The 20,624-nt window shown below is 37.5% G+C and overlaps 1 protein-coding gene across 1 annotated transcript in view; it reads right to left on the bottom strand.

Annotated features, from left to right (window-relative positions):
- Positions 1 to 316: 316 nt before the first annotated feature.
- The window catches only part of SYPL1 (synaptophysin like 1), a 37,151-nt gene continuing 16,843 nt past the window's right edge, over positions 317 to 20,624 (bottom strand). The window contains exons 2-5 of the mRNA XM_010587345.3: positions 10,553 to 10,674; positions 9,061 to 9,268; positions 4,137 to 4,325; positions 317 to 1,750 (exon numbers count right to left, since the gene is read on the bottom strand). Coding sequence (XP_010585647.1) covers positions 1,616 to 1,750; positions 4,137 to 4,325; positions 9,061 to 9,268; positions 10,553 to 10,674 — 654 coding nt within the window. The 3' untranslated portion in view covers positions 317 to 1,615. The remainder of the gene's footprint in view (positions 1,751 to 4,136; positions 4,326 to 9,060; positions 9,269 to 10,552; positions 10,675 to 20,624) is intronic.

Raw genomic sequence — 20,624 nt, 5'->3', positions numbered from 1 at the left:
AAGATTCAAATTCAGGCTGTTTGGCTCCAGAACATACATTCTTAATGAGAAATCTTTGCTGCCTAATCAGACAATCAAAAAAAGTTCATCAGGAAAACCACCTGAAAGTTACAAATGAGTATTTTTAAAATTAGATCGAAAGAAAAAAGGATAGAACCAGGGTCTCCAAAGCATTTTTAGTCTGTTTTATTCCTCTGCTAAACGTTAAAAAATAAACTATTGTAATATTCTATATCTTGCTTTGAAAATCAGTCCCATTTTTCATTGTTCTTGCCTTTTAGAGGAAGGTTTCTTTGTAATATAACAATCAGTGCACTTTTTCTTTCAACTTCTTTATTAAGATGGTTGCATAAAAGATATACATTCTCATATTGACAATTCTTGTCATGAACAAAAGCAACAAAAATAAAGCAATAATAGCGAGATAGCTTCACATATAAACAATCATGTTTTAGGAAAAGGAGATCTGGATCCCTGTACATTAGGAAGCAAAATGTGAATAGGCCCTGTACTCAGAATATACCCAAATGTGTGTGCAAAGACTGTGTACCCATAATATAGCTCATCTAGGTTCCTTTGTTTACAATGCATAATTCCTTAATCATCCATTTGTGAAATAAGAATATGAAGAAATATGAATTCCAAATCGCATTTCATTTCACAATATCAATGCTAAACTCGAAACAGCAACTTCATTGACTCTGACTGTTAAATGCTTCAAAAGTAAAAGGCAATCTTAATTTTTTTTAAAACACTGAATGGGGTCTGCCAAAAATGATGGATTATTTCACTCCACTTGGAAGGAGGCAAGGTCTCAGCCCATGCTTAAGCAGCATGAGCAACAAAGGACAACAAATATCACTAAGATTAATGCCCAAACATATCAAAATACCTAGCTGAGCCATGTTCTTCTACTTACATGGCAAGCCTACGGAGCAAACAGCATAATGGAAGCTTACACCTCATGTGACAGAATTACTAAATTAACTATACATCTATCAGAAATTTCCAAACTCCTGCTCCCAAAACAATTTCAGTACACCTATTAAGTACTGCAGGTCATGGAAAAACAAAGAAATAAAGTATACACCCAGTCTTTGCAATTAAAAAATTTTCATAACATGAACAGTGCTCAGATATAAATTTTGAACTCAAAGTTTTTTCTAAATATGATTTATATCATCAAGGCTTCCTTAAACAAAGACAGGTCTTAGGTATGTGATCTGTACAAACTTACAGTAGTGTTTACTCCAAATAAGGCTTTTCTTCCTATTATATGATGACAATATAACTGTTTTCTGAGTAAAGATACATGCTCAGGCTTAAGGTGTAAACATTTTGGAAGGCAAAGAACTTAGTGAAGAAATTACTGTTCATTTAAAAATGTGTATCATCTCATAATAGGCTGCTGAACTTTCAAATTGACATGAGAATACATTTACATCTTAAATTTCTAGGAAAGGCACAAGCTTCATGAAGAAAGAAAAATTTTAAACCCACCAATTTACTGAAAGATCCATTACTTTTATTATAGAAGCAAATAATTGCTTCTCAAGATGTTGTCAACAGGTCATAACATAGACATATATTTCATACAGTGTATTTCTCCCTTTAATTACATTCCGGCAGGCGATGGGATACCTCCTTGGCCATGTGCAGCAGAAGTACTTGATGGACTGTGTAAGCTGGTCTCCTTGTACACAAACCAAGCATTTCCTCCCCAAAGTATCATATTCAGAAATCCAAAGATCTATGAAAGAGAAAAATAAATATAAAAATCTAAAACCTAATTAAAAATTAATTTCCGTCCCAGTTTTCCTTTACAGATTTGGCATTTCTAGGCAGTATACCATTATTTAAGGCACCCAGGTGATGCAGTGGTTAAAACAATTAGCTACTAAATGAAAGGTCAGCGATTCCAACTCACCAGCTGTCCTAAGGGAGAAAGGTGTGGCAGTCTGCTTCCGTAAAGATAACAGATTTTGAAATCCTGTGGGGTAGTTCTACCCTGTCCTATAGGGTCACTATGAGTCAGGATCAACTCGACTGCAGTGGGCTGTTTTAAGTCATTATATCATTTAAAGTTTAACACTACTTACAAAATGGAATAAAAAAAGGAAGGTTTTCTATTTTAATGTACCAAATTTGGACTTATAATGACTTGTTACCAATGAAATAAAGCTAAACCTCTAAGTCTGTAACCTATAAAATGACTAAAAGAAATTTTATTTTTACATGTCAATTATTACCAAAAAGATGGGATAAATTTGAGAAAATGAACACTCTCTAATACTTTTTATTTAGACTGATGCTTCAGGTTGCAGAGAACAACAGGAATCCATATTTCCTTCTTCTGGGGACTTGTACTTTTCTCCCATTCTGAAGGGTTATAAACTGTTCTTGTTTACCTTTGCTTATTTCCCTCCTTTCTCCCTCTAGTACTATATCTCCCCTACTTCAACAGTTGCAGCCAGAAGAGGAATCACAAACTTTGGTTCACATCTGCATTAGTCAACCTAAAAGATATTCTTCCCAGATATAAATCTGACAGTATGAAAGTAAGTCTCAGAGATGAATAAATGGAAACTAACCTATTTTAACAGACTATCTTATAAATGTAATAGTGACTTATGAAGAGTGGAGTGAAGACGCTTATAAGAGTATTACCATTATTACTGAAGGCCAAATGCTTCCTATCTTTTTACATATTTGTATACAAAAATAACATTTCTAAAACTGTTCATCTCATACCACTGTCAGTACAAACGCAAAAAACAAAAGTGACTTTTAAATTACAAAGTTATAAAACAAAAATCTGGGTGAACTGCTTTACAAGGCAGTGTTAACTTCATCCACTGAAAAAAATACTTTCTTGAGAAGACAGCAGACCTCTCTAAGCATGTATACTCCATATTAATGATGTTCTATGCTATATCCTTGAAGTACGTAATTAATAGTACACTTTATTTTGTTACTATTTTGGTAACATGGCAGAGTAAATAATATCTAACACTTCATATAACTAAATTTTATAGATTATTTACAAAACCATAATAGTATTACATTAATTTAGAGAAAAGGCTTTGAAGTCAGATTTGGGTTCAAACCTTGGCTTGCCACTTATTAATTATGTCACCTTGGATGAATTAACTTCCGAGCCACATTTTCTTCCCCAGCTGTAAAATGAAGAACATTAAGACCACCTTCTACACTCCTCTTAGGATTGCTGAATGACAATGCTTGGCACACAGTTTTAATAAATGTTAGCAACTATTATTAGTGCCTTTGGGTAAAAGACCTTCCTAGTCCATTTTAATTAAAGATTCAATCATGATTTTGTTGAAAACTGTTTACAAGTAATAGCTTACTTAACAATTTTTTCTTAATGTTATAAAGATATTAGCTGTTGTTGTTAGGTGCTGTTGAGTTGGTTCCAAAATCAAAGTCACCCTATCTACAACAGAAGGAACTCAGTCTTGTGCCATCCTCACGATCATGGCTATGCTGTTGCTGCCACTGTGTTAATTCACCTCGTTGAGGGTCTTGCTCTTTTTTTTGATGACCCTCTACTTTACCAAGCATGATGTCCTTCTCCAGGGACTGGTCCTTCCTGATAGCATGTCCAAAGTAAATGAGATGAAATCTCACCATCCTTGCTTCTAAGGAGCATTCTGGCTGTATTTTTTCCAAGACAGATTTGTTCATTTTTCTGTCAGTCATGGTATATTCAGCATTCTTTGCCAACATAACTCAAATGCATCAACTCTTCTTCAGTCCTCCTTATTCATTGTCCAGCTTTCACATGCATATGAGACAGCTGAAAAGACCATGGCTTGGGTCAGGCACACCTGACTCTTCAAGATGACATCTTTGCCTTTTAACACTTCAAAGAGGTCTTTTGCAGCAGATTTGCCCAATGCAGTACGTCATCTGATCTCCCAACTGCTGCTTCCATGGGTGTTATAAAGGTAAACACTATATAGTTAGGATTCTGATAGCTTAGTAAAAATAAAAACCAATAGTATATTCACCCAGAAATTTATTAAATATTGCTTTCTTAAATTACTAGTTAGGTTTTTCTAATAAGTGAAATAAAAAAATTTTTTTTTTTTTTTTAAGAAATAATGCATACATACCACAGATACATTTAGAGATCCCATACTGGTCACAGAGTGAAAATAACACTTCACTTGTTCCTTAATACAAGGCTCAAGTTCCTGAATAATGTTGTCACCGGTAGCTATTTTAATATCTGTAAGAGCTTTAGCCCAGGCTGAAGTGCTCACCAACCACAAAAAAGTGACACCAAGAGTAACAATAAAGTCCTAAAGCAAAAATAATGAGTTAATAATGAACAGTCAACTTAAAAATACTACATTTCAAAGTCACAATGAAGGAATTGAGATTGTGTTTAAATTTATGGCACTGAAAAAAAAATGGCCTACATGATATACTTAAAAATACAAGTCACAGTCAACCTAGTAAATGCTGTTTACTATTAACTAGCATACTGCCTAAGATACAATAGTAAACAAGACTCAATCATCACCTCAAGAGCCTGAGATTATATACTGGAAACCAAAGTTTTAACTAGTCCTAACCACAATCTAAGGAGCCCTGGTGGCGAAGTTGTTAAGTGCTTGGCTGCTAAATGAAAGGGCAGAGGTTCAAACCCACCAGCTGCTCCATGGGAGAAACATGTGGCAATCTGCTTCCATAAAGATTACAGCCTTGGAAACACTATGGGGCAGCTCTACTCTATCCTATAGGGTCACTATGAGTTAGAATCATAATCTTACCTCAGTCACTTACTCCTAGGCTCATACCTTAGACCTTGTCATCACCAATAACTGTACCTGTCCGTAATCTCTATTTCAATCATCTTGCTCTCCAACCATCACCTTTCTTTCCAGCTCACTCTTTGCGGTACCTCAATCCCCAAAATCTTTTGACCCGACCGGACCTACAATCTGATTCTACCACCTTTTCACTCTCAGCCTCATGTGTGTCCTCATTTCCTTCCTTAACCGGTTTATATTCCAAAGTCTTCATTATAATCCCATCCCTGCATACAATCTCGACTCCCTCGTCCTGCTCCTGCTTCCTTATACTGCTCTGGCAAAACTAACGTTAGTTAAATCTTTCTCAGGGAGCTAGATAATGAAATGGCAAAAAGCACACAAACAGGCTGACATGTCTCTCTTTAAATTCATGACAATGAATTTCAACAATGCTCATTATATTAAGAAAAAGACAAAGAAATATTGTCCCTCAAGGCACCTTAGCACTAGTAACTTTCTACTAAATCTTTTGGTATTTAATTTCCAAGAATAGGACTGAAGATTTTAGTATTTTGAATAGCTTTTTACTGAACTAAGGAGAAGAGAGGAAAAAAACATTGACTCTCCTTTACCCAATATACCCTTTCGAAGAAAAAACTGTCCAATAACATTAGCTACAAAGACTTAAGTAACACTTTAAGTATGCATTTATATAAAGTATAAGGCCTGCTTTGTTTGACCTTCCCTCAAATTAATGACCAAACTGGGAATAATGCACATTCTAACCATTATTTGATACTCTGAGTGTATGGGTACGCTCAAGGCTATGGCTTCTTACACTTCTCTAGCAAAAAAAATCTCTCACACCTCAGAAATGGGTTTTGGAGCTTATCACAGAAGGGCTCTGTTTCTGAAATAAACCTGATTAGTTTTTAATTAGCTTTGCCAGCAAGTGTTTACTTATTTCTTTAGACAAAAAGAGGGCCCAAAACAATTCTACAGGAATTATTCTGTGACAGAAGTCTAATAAGCTACAAAACTAACTTTGCAAATACGGGGGTACTGGCATTTTACAATTGAGCTCTTTGCTGCCATGGTCCTCTTAAAAAACACGGATCAAAGAGAAAAGCTTAGGAACATTAAAGCTTAATCTTTTTCACAGTGGGAGTCCTCTCCTTTTGCTGCTGTACTTCTAAACACTTGCTAGATTAAACACAATGACTTCTAGGGAACTGATAAGTAGTATAAGGTTATCACATGTTAAGCAAGTTCTCTCTGGACTTAGGTTCATAACTTTGACCCAATACACGTCAAATCTTCTAGTTTTTCATCCCTCCAAGATCCTAATAAAAACACACTTTTTTTTTCTGATCATGCTCATGGCTTAAGGTATGACATTCTTTTATTTCAAAAACAGGTACTTTTCTTTGCCCTAAGATAATCTTTAAACCTTTTATCCCCTACAGTCTTCTTAAAACCAAACAAGAGCCGTGCTTAACTTAAAAAAAAATGCCTGCTTTGAGCATTATGCTCTTTTATGAGCTATCTGTACAAGATCAAAGTGATAGCAGCAGCTCGAAAGGTTAGACAGGAACCTGAGGAGGCAGTGAGTTTATATTAATGAGGAAGGAACCACTCAGAAAAGGACGATGAGAACAGCTGTACAACTCGAATATAATCAACTTAAATATAATCAATGTCTCTGAATTGTATGTGTAGAAACAGTTGAACTGGTATATGTTTTGCTATGTATATTCTCAACAACAACAACAAAAGAAGAAACAAACCCGTTTCCATCAATTCTATTTTGACTCACAGCGACCCTACAGGAAAGGGTAGAACTGCCCCATAGACTTTCCAAGGAGCACCTGGTGGATCTGAACTGCCGACCCTTTGGTTAGCAGCTGTAGCACTTAACCACTAATGGCACCAGGGTTTCCAAAGCAGGTACTTTTCTAAAAATGATCCACAAAGTAACCCAAGGTGAGGGAAAGTAGGGGGAAAGCCTGCTGTCTGAAGATGGTCTGTTTTCCTCAGGACCCTAGGCTCTAGATACATTGCCATCTCTGTGAGCAGCGCTGCCTGGCACTCTGCAATGCATAGCCTCGGCGGCCTGTGGCAGCCCTGGGCCCTCCAAGGACATAATCCATAACAGATTTTTGGAATTTGAGATGCTCAATCTTTGTCTGGGGTAATTTTACAATATTCCTGACTCTGCACATCTCCTACAACCTTTAAGATCCCATTACTAAACACAAAAAAGTGCTATATGTTACTTAAAAAAAAAAAAAAAAAGAACTTAAGCAGATTTAAAACTTCACAATGGAAATACTCCTAAAAATACCTCAGCCCAGAATTCAGAATACTTCTAAAAAATCATGTCATCTTTAACAAAGAGTAAAAATTTAGGTATCTAAAAAAAAAATCCAACTTTTTAAAACAACATTTATGTGGTTAAAATTAAAAACAGAATTTAAAATTTAATTTAAAAGCTGGACTTTCTACAGATAAGAAACTATCCATTATATTTCAATAAAACAGTCACTCAAGAAACTAATTCTGTATTCTCTCTCTATATGACCGCTAAATTGATACTCTGAGGTAGGGAAACTACTTTCGACTTTCTGAATGATGCAACTACATCAGTTTTATAGTTTTATTAGAAAAATCCTCTACAAAAATAGATTTAAATGCTGCTTTAAGAAGCACTGTATTCTTAAAGTTTACTGGACAAAATATAAGAAACAACAAGCTCACTGCTAGATTTAATATCAATTTTTTTTTTGTTGGGATAATGACAACATGACAAGAAATGTGTTCACTTAGAACTTAAATTATAAAAAATTTTAACAAAACGTAAGTATCTGTATTATCATCCTACTCCCCTTTTAAACAAGGCTTTTCTTGAGAAGTCTGCAGAAGTTATGGATTCCTAATATATAATTCCTGTTGAATAAGCAAAGCAAGTTAAAGTAATTGATGTCTATCTTTTGAAAGCTACCTAACAACCAAGAAATGCTTTATGAACATCTGGTTTAAGAATCTCTTCTAAGACATAAGAAACTGAACAAACATGAATGAGAAAAGATTGCTGTATTTTATACGTACCATTTGCATGCTTATGATCCAGGCAGCAAAAATTAAAAATAAATAAAGCTTTTTATCTTACTTACTAATTCCTTCACACCTAAGTAACCTTTAAAGTTCCCCTTAAAGCAACTGCACAAATATTCAGCAGAAGTTAATGTTTTCTCATAGACGTAAATGACCAGTATCACAAAACACCTCTGTTCTCCCTTCAAATCAACAGCACTAGAAATGAGTTTGTATTTATTTTGTAGTGAAGGTCCAGCTTGACACTATGGCTTATCTCTGGATTTGCCACCAACAATCGTGAGGAAATTCTACTAACTAAATCCCATAGATTATTTTTTATTTTTAGCTCAACAGACTTGAAGTCAACATGGTACCAGGATTTCAAATTCAAATCCTTTGTTTGTACCTCAAAGACTTAAAATTAGCTCATGGATGCCACTACTGCTGAATATAAGAATTATCTGGGTCAGATTTCAAATTAAGGCGTGTAGGGATTTTTTTTTAGGAATATAGACCAGGAGTCGGCAAACTTTCTGTAAAGGGTCAGAAAAGGCCAAATATTTTGTATCTCTGTCACAATTACTTAACTCTGCCATTATAACATAAAAGCAGTCATAGACAACGTGTAAATGATTGGGTACGACTGTGTTCCAAAAACATTTTATTTTAAAAAAGCAGACAGCAAGCCAGATTTGGCCTGTCAGTCATAGTCTGCTGATGGCTGATATAGACTATGAAGTTCAGTAAAATACTACAGAAGCATGAAGGAGGCCTTCTGAAGAAAAGAGATAAAAGAGAAGTAAGAACACAGTTATGACATTACTGGTATAATCAGCAATTCTTTAAACCAAAGACATTCATTAGGTTAGAAAAAAATCTACTTAATTTCTCCGCTACTTTCAACCTAATATGCTTCATCACATACCTGAGTTTTCTTCTAGGTTAAAACAGAGCTAAAAACAAACCTTTCCTTAAGGACACAAAGTGTTGAAATAGGCTAAAATAATTAGATTCACTGTGATAACAGGAGAAAGCTTGACCTTACGGCAAACACAGGTCACATATGTCAAACTGGCTTACATTAAAAATTTTTATTCCCTGTGTAAAAAAACTATATTTGAATTCAAATGTAACTTATACTTAGCTGAAATTGTTTTTGTATCAAAATGGGGTGATTACTTACAATCATTGGAAGCTTTGGACTATCTCGATATAGGTTCGTGTAACCAACATAAAGCAGAAGAGCAGCAATGCAGTACAGGAAGACAAAGACCGCAAATGTAACATAGAACTGTGCAGAGGAAGAGTAATCTCCTATAAGGACATATCTGCTCCATGCTATACCACACACATTTACTCCTGAAGCTGCCTGAAATGATGCGTGATTCAACCTATTAGAAAAAAAAAAAAAAAAAAAACTCAAATTCATGAATTACTAGACTCTCCCAACGGAAGAAAAAGCCTAAAATATTTAGATAGAAATATATAAGCAAAGTATTGAAATGGCATTTAAAAACATACTCCCCAAATATAGTCAAAACATTATCCTTTTGGAAGGAAAAAGTAAAATTCAAATATTTAAGGACATCGAAATTTTAATAATAAATGTACATAAATTATACTTGGCAATTTGGTTGGCAATAGATTGAGTATAGATTTAATTAAAGACTTTCAAACTCAGAAACTATCTTCCTGCAATAATACCTTAGCAGATTAAGACATATACCAAATAACAATTTATGATATTCTATTCTAGGAGGCAGAGTCTGTGACTAGCCAATTATAACAATGATAGACGTTTTAATGCTAGATTAGTTGCTAACTTTGCACCGTCTTTACTTTTCCCCATCCATAAATGTGAAAGTACTTAACATCAAAGATGCTGGTACGACAGGGAGAACAGAGGGGAGACGAAGATGCACTGATAACCAAGCACTTGCTATCAGACACTATCTTGATATAAGATTTTATTTAATCATCAAAACACCCTTAATAGTTATTATTTCCAATTTACCAGAGAAGAAAATTGAGTCTTAGGGAGGTCAAGTAAGTAGAGTTACATAAGTGGAAGAAGATTCATACTCTGGCTAGTATACAGGACAGATTCAATAAACTTTCTAATGAATACTGAAGTTAAACAGAAGAAAGATTTTGCAAACGAAATATTCATTTTATTTTGATAGTAAGAAAATAAGGTTTTATGCTAATAAAAGAAATACAGGAAATCTTCACTTTATATAAACACATGTCTTAAAACTATATAAAAAAAACTGTCGCTTAGTCATTACAAAAACGTGAAAAATCTGGATTTTTACAAGTTGTGTTACTTCTGCATCAGGGCTTCTTCTACTAAGATGAGGGAGCAGTCTATGTTTTATCTTTTAATTTCCAATTGTGGGCTGACACAATAAAAATGTCAAGGCAATGTCAAATTGCTCTAAAACTTTCCAAATGCTTACTCTCATTTTCAGTACGTGTATGACCACAGACCAGTCAAACAGTCTGCAGAAGGCACTGGTCCATGTGCCACAGTTTGAGAAGCACTGATCACTTACAAATGAACATGCAACCTAGTATTTTTTATCCCCCGTGATCATTACATTGCTGGGACTCTTAATGAGTCAACATGAAAGTAAAAAGAGTTGTTAAACCATAAAAACAAATAAATAACTCACCTGAATGGATAACCAAAAGCAGCTATAAGAGTTTTATTGTCAGAAACATTAGCACAACGCACTTGAATTTCTGTTTTGCCCTTAAAACCTCCACAGGTGGCAAAAGCAAAGATGGAAGCAACCTACACAAAGTGAGACAAAAGAAAAGGAGAAGCATTACCATACCCACATTAAAACCCAGTGCCATCGAGTCAATTCCGACTCATAGCAACTCTATAGGACAGAGTAGAACTGTCCCATAGAGTTTCCAAGGAGCACCTGGTGGATTCGAACTGCCGACCCTTTGGCTGGCAGCCGTAGCGCTTAACTACTACACCACCAGGGTTTCCATACCCACATTATGGGTCATTAAAACTCTAAATATGTTGATTACTCAAAACTGGCTCCACTAACATTCTAGAAATTCTTCCTCATAAATTAAATGTAGATGGCGAAAAACATTTCCAAATGCATTTGCAGCTCTCAACAAATGTGATTTTATTTTCCAGAGCACAACAGAGAAATTAATATACCAGTCCTCGAATGATAATTTGCTCATGCTCCAGTGTACTCCCTAAATTTGCCTGAAATTCAGAGGAAGACTTACTTATTAGTATCAAAATCAAAATGGCTGACGACAAAAAGACAAACCAATCAAAAAATGGGCAAAGGACTTAAACAGACATTTCATCAAAGAGGATATGAAAACAGCCAGCGATCACATAAAAAGATCCTCAAAGTCATTAGCCATTACCCACCCACTGCCATCAAGTCAATTCTGACTTAAAGTGACCCTACAGGACAGAGGAGAACTGCCCTATAGGGTTTCCGAGGCTGTAAATCTTCACAGAAGCAGACTGTCGTATCTTCCAAGGAGCGACTGGTAGAGTCGGACCATCAACCTTGTGGTTAGTAGTCGAGCACTCTAACCACTGCATCACCAGGACGCCTTCATTAACCATTAAAAAAAAAAAAAAACCTGCTGCCATCAAGTTGATTCTGACTCACAGAGACCTAAAGAGTTTCCAAGGAGCAGCTGGTGGATCTGAACCACTGAGGTTTTGGTTAGCAGCCAGCTCGTAACCACTGCACCACTAGGTCTCCTCATTAGCCATTTTGAAGTTGTTAGATGCTGTCCAGGCGATTCTGACTCACAGCGACCCTATGTAACAAACAGAACGAAACACTGCCTGATCCTGCCCCATCCTCACAACTGTTGCTACGCTTGAGCCCACGGTTGTAGCCACTGTGTCAATCCACCTCATTGAGGGTTTTCCTCTTTTCCTCTTTTTCGATGACCCTCTATTTTACCAAAAATGATGTCCTTCTCTAGGGGTTGATCTGTCCTGATAACATGTCCAAAGTATGTGAGACACAGTCTTGCCATCCGTGCTTCTAAGGTGCATTCTGGTTGTACTTCTTCCAAGACAGATTTGTTTGTTCTATTGGCAGTCCATAGTATATTCAATATTCTTCGCCAGCATCACAGTTCAAAGGCAACAATTCTTCAGTATTCCTTGTTCACTGTCCAGCTTTCACATGAGTACGAGGCGACTGAAAACACCACGCTTACATCAGGTGCACCTTAGTCCAAGGTGACACTTTTGCTTTTCAACACCTTAAAGAGGTCTTCTGCAACCAATCTGCCCAATGCAATGCGTCCCTTGATTTCTTGACTGCTGCTTCCATTAGCCATTGGTGAGCTGCAAATCAAAACTAAATGAGATACCTTACTTCATTAGAATTGCAATGATTTAAAAAAAAAAAAACAGAGAAACTGGAGCCCTCATTCACTGCTGGCAAGAATGGAAAATGTTACAAGCAGTATGGAAAAATTTTGCAGTTCCTCAAAAAATTGGACACAGAACCACAGAACCACCATAAGATCCAGAACAAGAGAAGACTGGAATGCAAACAGAAACCTGTACACCAATGTTCACTACAGCACTTCTTACAACACCCAAAATGTGAAAATAACTGAAATGTCCAACAACAGATGAATGGATAAACAAAGGTGGTATATACATATGATGGAATACTACTCAGCCATAAACAGAAATGAAGTCTGATACGTACTAAAACATGGATGAACCCTGAAAACCTGCTGAGCAAAATATGAGTCACAGAAGGACAAATACTGTATGATTTCACTTATATGAAATAAGCAAATATATAGAAACCAATGATTAGTAGTGGTTACAGGGGTGGAAAAGAGGGGGAAAAAGGGAGCTTTTGCTTAGGGGGCACTGAGTTTATGTTAATGGTGGTGGGATGATTTGAAAAAAGATAGCAAGAACGGTACACAACTAAAAGAATGCAATTAAAGTCACTGAATTGGGCGTGTAGAAACTGTTGAGATGACATGTTTTGTAATGCATATTTTCACCACAATTAGAAAAAAAAAAAGGATGATCTAGTGGTACTTTTTTGAAACCTCAGAGTAGACTGTAAAGTCAAGAGGTTGCAAGCAGCAAAAAAGTGCTACTTCATGAATTTTCAAGGCCTCACTCGTGGGTATTTCCAGGTCTCAAAAAAACTGTTAGCAATTTGTTTTCCTGGTCCTTAATATGCTTTAAAAAAACATAATGATGCTCTCTCAAGTCCTATCTATAAGAGAAAAAACCCAGAAGTATCTTAAATGTGATGGGGAAGCAAATAAACTGTAATTCATTCATACAATGGAACATTATGCAACCATTAAAATGTTGGGGAATAGCTAATGATATAGAAAAATGTTCACTACACGTAAAGTTTTTTTTTTTTTAAACAAAAACAGTATTTTATTGTGTTTTCAATGAAGGCTTACATAGCATTTTCGGTTTCCATTCAACAACTTCTATACAAATTTTTCAGTGACACTGGTTACATCCTTCACAAAGTGTCAATGTTCTCATTATTTCCATTCTGGTTGTTTGGCATCCTTACCTTCTCATGTTTGTTTTAAAGTAACTGTTGACTGTTTGGTCTCACACAGATGATTTTTTAAAGGAGCACACTACTCATGGGCAACACATACTTTATTTGGTGAGGCAATTTGTTATGTAGCTAAAAGGTGACCCCAGGGGCTAATTTTGGCTCAAGGTTTAAAGAGTACCTCAGGTAAATAGCCCCAGGGAGTCCTCCAGTCTCAGCCAGTACAGTAAGTCTAGATTTTTAAAGAATCTGAGGTTCTGTTTCACATTTTTCTCCCATTCTATCAGGATCCATCATTGTGGCCCTGATCAGAATGACTGGTGGTGGTAGCTGAGCACTATCTAGTCCTTCTGGTCTCAGAGTACATAAGGCTGTGGTTTGTGTAGACTAGTTTCTTATTTGAGTCTCTGGCTTCCTTCTTTCTCTTTTGTTTTTAAGATCTCCGACATTACTCACCAAACTAGGATGTAGAACATAAACTTATGAATTATATTACGGCAACGGACCAAGCTGTCCCAAGAGACTTTGGTCCTAAGCCTTCAAACAGAAAACCAATTCTGCGAGGTGGTTGTTTACGTGTAAGAAGTATTTGTAACTGTGCCCCCTATGTGCTGTATTATATACAAGAATATATATGTATACATACACATACACACACAGGCGTGTTTCCTTACTTTGTAGAAGAGAATTTTCCAAATATTTAAGTCATGGTTTCATTTTGTGCAGTTCACCTTTTTTTAATTCTTATTTTTTATTGGGCTTTAGATGAAGGCTTACAGAGCAAATTAGTTTCTCGTTAAACAATTTACATTTTATTTTGTGACACTGGTTGCCAACCTCAGTACATAAACATTAAAAAATGCACTGTGTATGTTTCTAAATTTATGTATACACACAGAACAAAAATTACAAAGGTTATACACCAAAACTTGAACAGTGGTCACCTCTTAATGGAAAACAAAGGATAATTTCTTTTTCAGCTTATACCTTCAAAGTTTTCAACAAAACGAAACCCAGCTATGTTGTAGTGACCCAGAGCACAATCCTTTAGCAAATCCTGATGACTGGTTTTAAAACATATTTGGAATCTGACCACTTCTTAACATTACCCTCACCTCTCTCCTGGACTATGCACCAAGAGCCTTCTAACTGGTCCTCCTGCCTCTGTTCTTGCTCCCACTTCAGTCTACTGTTAATAAGACAGCCAGGGTGATCGTTTAAAAATGTAAGGCAGAAAGCATTAGCTTCTGCTTAAAATCTTCCAATAGCTTGCTTCTGAGCTCTCTTTGGATAAAAATCAAAGTTCACACTAGGCAACAGGAAAACGGGTAAAACATACTGGTGTATTCTTACAATGGGAAGTTATACAGCAATAGTACTATACTAACTACAGAACTAGTTACCCAGATCAACACAGGTGAGTGGAAAAAAAAAAAAAAAACACACACACTGCATGAGATTACATAAAGTATGAGATCACATACAAATATTGTATAAGACCACTATTATAACTATTATAAGATCCTGAGAAATAATTTAAACTGAGAAGAACACCCTCTTTTGCGGTTACGAGAGGGGGGAAGGAGGGAGGGTGGAAGAGGGGTATTTACTAAATAGACAGTAGACGAGAACTACTTGTCTGTGAAGGGAAGGACAACATTCAACACAGTGGAGGTCAGCACAACTGGACTAATCCAAAGCAAAGCAGTTTCCTGAATAAACTGAATGCTTCGAAGGTCAGCAAAGCAGGGGCAGGGGTTTGGGGACCACGGTTTCGGGGGACATCTAAGTCAACTGGCATAATAAAATCTATTAAGAAAACATTCTTCATTCCACTTTGAAGAGTGGCATCTGGGATCTTAAATGCTAGCGACAGCCATCTAAGATGCATCAATGAGTCTCAACCCACCTGGATCAAACAAGAATGAAGAACACCAAGAACACAAGATAATAATGAGCCCAAGAGACTGAAAGGGCTACATGAACCAGAGAGTACATCGTCCTGAGACCAGAAGAACTAGATGGTGCCCAGTCACAACCGATGACTGCCCTGACAGGGAACACAACAGAGAACCCCTGAGGGAGCAGGAGAACAGTGGGATGCAGACCACAAATTCTCATAAAAAGACCAGACTTAATGGTCTGACTGAGACTGGAAGGACCCCAGTGATCATGGCCCCCAGACCTTCTACTGGCCCACTACAGGAACCATCCCTGAAGCCAGCTCGTCAGACATGGATTGGACTGGACAATGGGTTAGAGAGGGATGCTGGTGAGGAGTGAGCTACTTGGTTCGGGTGGACACTTGAGACACTTGAGACAATGCTGGCATCTCCTGCCTGGAGGGGAGATGCAAGGGTAGGCGGGCTTAGAAGCTGACAAAATGGTCACAAAAAGACAGAGTGGAAAGAGGAAGCGGGCTGTCTCATGGGGGCGGGGGGGAAGTAATTGGGAGTATGTAGCAAGTTGTTTATGGGTTTTTGTGTGAGAGACTGACTTGATTTGTAAACTTTCACTTAAAGCACAGTAAAAATTATCAAAAAAAAAAAAAATTTTTTTAAGCGGTTTCCAGTGGAACAGAATTGAGAATTCAGACATAAATTCATCTGCCTATGAGCAGCTGATACTTGACAAAGGCCCTAAGTCCATTAAATGAGATAAGACAGTCTCTTTAATAAATGAAGCTGGCGTAACTAGATACCCATTTGCAAAAAACCAAAGCAACACCCATACCTCAAACCATGCACAAAAACTAACTCAAAATGGATCAAAGACCTAAATATAAAATCTAAAACGATAAAGATATGAAAGAAAAAATACGGACTTTTTTTTCTAGGAGCCCTAATACATGGCATAAACAGAATATTAAATACAAAACAATGCACAAACACCAGAAGAGAAACTATGTAACTGTCAGCTCCTAAAAATTAAACACTTATGCTCAGCAAAAGACTTTATCAAAAATTAAAAACACAACCTACACAATGGGAAAAAAAATTTAGCTACAACATATGCGATCAGGGTCTAATTTCTAAAATCTACAAGATATTGCAAAACTTTAACCACAAAAAGACAACCCAATTAAAAAACAGGCAAAGGATATAAACAGGCGCTTCACCATAGAAGACATTCAGGTGGCTAACAGATACCTAAGGAAACGCTCATGATCATTAGCCATTACAGAAATGCAAATCAAAGCTACAATAAGATACCATTTCACCCCAACGAGGCTACAAAAAAAAAAGAAACCAACAAGGCTAGCATCCAAAAAAATACAAAATAAATAAAATAAATGCTGGAGAGGTTGAGGAGAGACTGGAACACTTATACACTGCTGGTGGGATGTAAAATGGTACAACCACTTTGGAAATCGCTTTGGTGCTTCCTTAAAAAGGCAGAAATAGAAGTACCACACGATCCAGCAATCCCACTTCTTGGAATATATCCTAGAGAACAGCTGTCACACAAATAGATATGTGAACACCCATGTTCACTACAGCACTGTTTACAACAGCAAAAAGATGGAAACAACCTAGGTGCCCATCAATGGTGCCCATGAATGGATAAACAATTTAGGGTATATTCACAGAATGGAATTCTACACAACGATAAAGAACAATGACGAACCTGTGAAACATCTAGAAGGCATTATGCTGAGTGAAATTAGTCAGCTGTAAAAAGACAAATATTGTGTGAGACCACTATTATAAGAACTCAAGAAAAGGTTTAAACCAGAAGAAGACATTCTTTGATGGCTAAGAGGGTGGGCAGGGAGGGAGAGGGAAATTCACCAACTAAACAGTAGACAAAGAATGATCCTAGATGAAGGGAAGGACAACATACAGTACAGGGGAAATCAACACCACTGGACTAAATCAAAAGCTAAGAAGTTTCCTGAACACAAACGAACACTTCAGGGAACACTGTAGCATGAGCAAGGGTGTAGGGACCATGGTTTCTGGAGATAACCTGGGTCAATTGGCATAACAAAGTTTACTACGAAAATGTTCTGCATCCCACTTTGCTGAGTGACATCTGGGGTCTTAAAAGCTAGCGAGTATCCATCTAAGATGCATGAATTTGTCCCAACCCACCTGGAGCAAAGGAGAATGAAGAACACCAGAGACACATGGAAAACATTAGCCCAAGAGACAAAAGGGGCCACATAAAACAGAGACTCCATCAGCCTGAGACCAGAGGAACTACATGGTGCCTGGCTACCACCAATGACCGCCTTGACAGGGAACACATAGACAGTCCCTGACAGAACAGGAGAAAAGTGGGATGCAGAACTCAAATGCTAGTAAAAAGACCAAACTTAGTGCTCTGACTGAGACTGGAGGAACCCCAGAGGACATGGCCCCTGGACTCTGTTAACCCAGAACAAAAACCAGTCCCAAAGCCAACTCTTCAGACAAAGAGTAGACTAGATGATAAGATATAAAATGATACTCGTGAAGAGTGTGCTTCTTAATTCAAGTAGATACAGGAGACTAAATGGGCAGCTCCTGTCTGGAGGCGAGATGAGATGGCAGAAAGGGACAGGAGCTGGTTGAATGGACACGGGAAACCGGGGGGGGGGGAAAAGGAGGAATGTACGGTCATGTTATAGGGATGGCAACTAGGGTCACATAACAATGTGTGTATAAATCTTTGTATGAGAAACTAACTCGAGCTGTAAACTTTCACCTAAAGCACAATTAAAAAAAAATAAAGTGGTCTCATACTGTAATCCATTTTTACTTGTCTACTATCACTCCTGATACTATTTTTGTTCAGGCCTTCACCATTTTCCCCTGGACTAACTGAACAGACTCTTCTCTCATTTTTAATCTCATTCCAATCACCACTCATCTTCTATAGTGTAGACTGTAGAAATGCACTACCAATAAGATGGCCATGAGCCACACGTGGCTACTGGGCACTTTAAAAGTGGCTAGTCTGAATGGAGATGTAGCGTAAGTGTAAAATACACACTGGATTTTAAATATTTAGTATGAAAAAAAGAATGTTAAATAATTCATTGGTAATTTTATATACTGATTATGTGTTGAAATTGTTATATTCTGAATACGCCAGGTTAAGTAAAATATATTACAACAAATTTCACCTGTTTTTTCCTTTTTTAGTGTAGTAGAACATTTAAAATTATATTATGTGACTTACATTATATTTTTATTGGATACAGTTGCTCTAGAGTGATGTCACACTGATCTAAAATAAAAACCTGATCATGTCGGGTTTAAAGAAGATTCAAAGGGATTTCCTCAATGATTTTCCAAACATAAAAAAAAAAAAAGAGCTGAAACTTCTTACCTTGGCATAAAAGGCACGACTGATACAGCCTCAACTTTATCTTCCTTGATTTATCTACACTACACTTCCTGCCCGGTACCATACGATTCTGTCACATTGCATTACTTACTGTTCCTGTAACATACCAGGTATTAACTCTTGGATGTACATGAGATGCCCCCCATTGTCTAATAAGCTCATCCTTTAAGGCCTTACCCAATTCCTTGTGGTAGAACTCATTATCGTTTCAGCTGGGCTGCCACAGGCTTGGGTATATTAACTCTACAATAGGTATTGTGTGTGTGTGTGTGTGTGTTGCTTTATTTAAAAAATAACAGTTTCTCAATTAATCAAAAATTAATAAATGGGAGGTGGAGCCAAGATAGCAGAATAGACAGATGCTTCCAGTGAGCCCTCTTTACAACAAAGACCCGAAAAAACAAGTGAAACCAATATATTTGTGACAAACTGGGAGCCCTGAGCATCAAAGGCAAGCTTAGACAACGAATGAGGGGCAGGGGGAGGAAGAGACCGTTTAGAAGTGGAGAGGAGTTACCGGACCTGAATCGCGGAGATCCCTCAGGCACCATTCCCAGAGCTGCAGCAGCAGGCTGGTACTACTGTTCAACCGCAGTTTCCTCAGGGAGAAGCAGCCAGCCACACAGCCTACTCACACCTCTGGAACCTGAGGAGAACGGCACTCTCGGCAAAAGCTAAGTACATGTGTATATTTTACCACCCGCAAGCTGGCTTCAGCGGCTGAACCCCTGGGCCTGAGATAGACCCTGGTGAGCACCTAGAGCCATCCTCCCAGCCTTGGGGAAGGAAAAAATTAGCAATTGGGGGAAAAAGATAATTTGCTAGCTCCGTTAACTAGGGGAGCTCAGGACAGAAGCGGCTCCTGGCCAGGCATAAACCATCCATGGACCTTGAGCACCTTTCCCTGCTGCATGGACCTGTGTGGGCCTATTTCGGGAGCCAGGGGTCCAAAGGTAACTGATACCTCCCAGTTCTTACAACCAAAAACCTTGGGTGCCTATGGTCCCTCTGCAGAACCCACCCACCAGCATGCTCTATGCAACAGAGACGTGTTTTCCTCACAGACACTTGGGGGGTCAGTTCTCAGCCCCCTGCCTTGTTCAGAGTGTGATCCCCTGCTGCAATCAGATACCAGTATATACACCATTCACCCCTACCCCTCTAAGACTGTAGGACAGAGCCTGTACCACACACTTGATGATCAGCTACCTGGACACCTGAGCTGAACTCATACAAGAAAACTGAATGGACTCCTAGACTGATATACCTGGTAACAGCTCTAGCCAGCTGGGGACAGGACACCAGAGCTTCAAAGGAGAAGATAATCAAGCTCGCTCACTCAAGCAACCCATCGGGGTATACCAAAACAACACAAAGCAAGCAGCTACAACACAGTAAGCGAGCATAAACTAATACAATAACTTATAGATGGCTCGGAGACAACAGTCAATATCAAGTCACATAAAGAAACAGGCCATGATCACCTCAATAGGCTCTCAAAACAAAGAATCCAAGAATCTTCTAAATGAAAGTGCATTCCTGGAATTGTTAGATGCACAACATGAAAGTTTAATTTACAGAACCCTTCAGGACATCAGGAAGGAAATGAGGTAATACGCAGAACAAGCCAAGGAACACACAGATAAAGCAACTGAAGAAATCAGAAAGATTATTCATGAACATAATGAAAAGTTTAATAAGCTGGAAAAATCCACAGACAGCAATCAGAAATTCAGAAGATTAACAATAAAATTACAGAATTAGACAACCCAACAGAAAGTCAGAGGAGCAGAATTGAGCAAGTAGAAGCCAGAATTTCTGAACTCGAAGATAAATCACTTGGCAC

Source organism: Loxodonta africana, chromosome 8, assembly GCF_030014295.1.
Source record: "Loxodonta africana isolate mLoxAfr1 chromosome 8, mLoxAfr1.hap2, whole genome shotgun sequence".
In the NCBI taxonomy this organism is placed as follows: domain Eukaryota; kingdom Metazoa; phylum Chordata; class Mammalia; order Proboscidea; family Elephantidae; genus Loxodonta; species Loxodonta africana.
The sequence above is the reverse complement of the archived record's forward strand: the minus strand, read 5'-3'. Positions and strand labels throughout refer to the sequence as shown.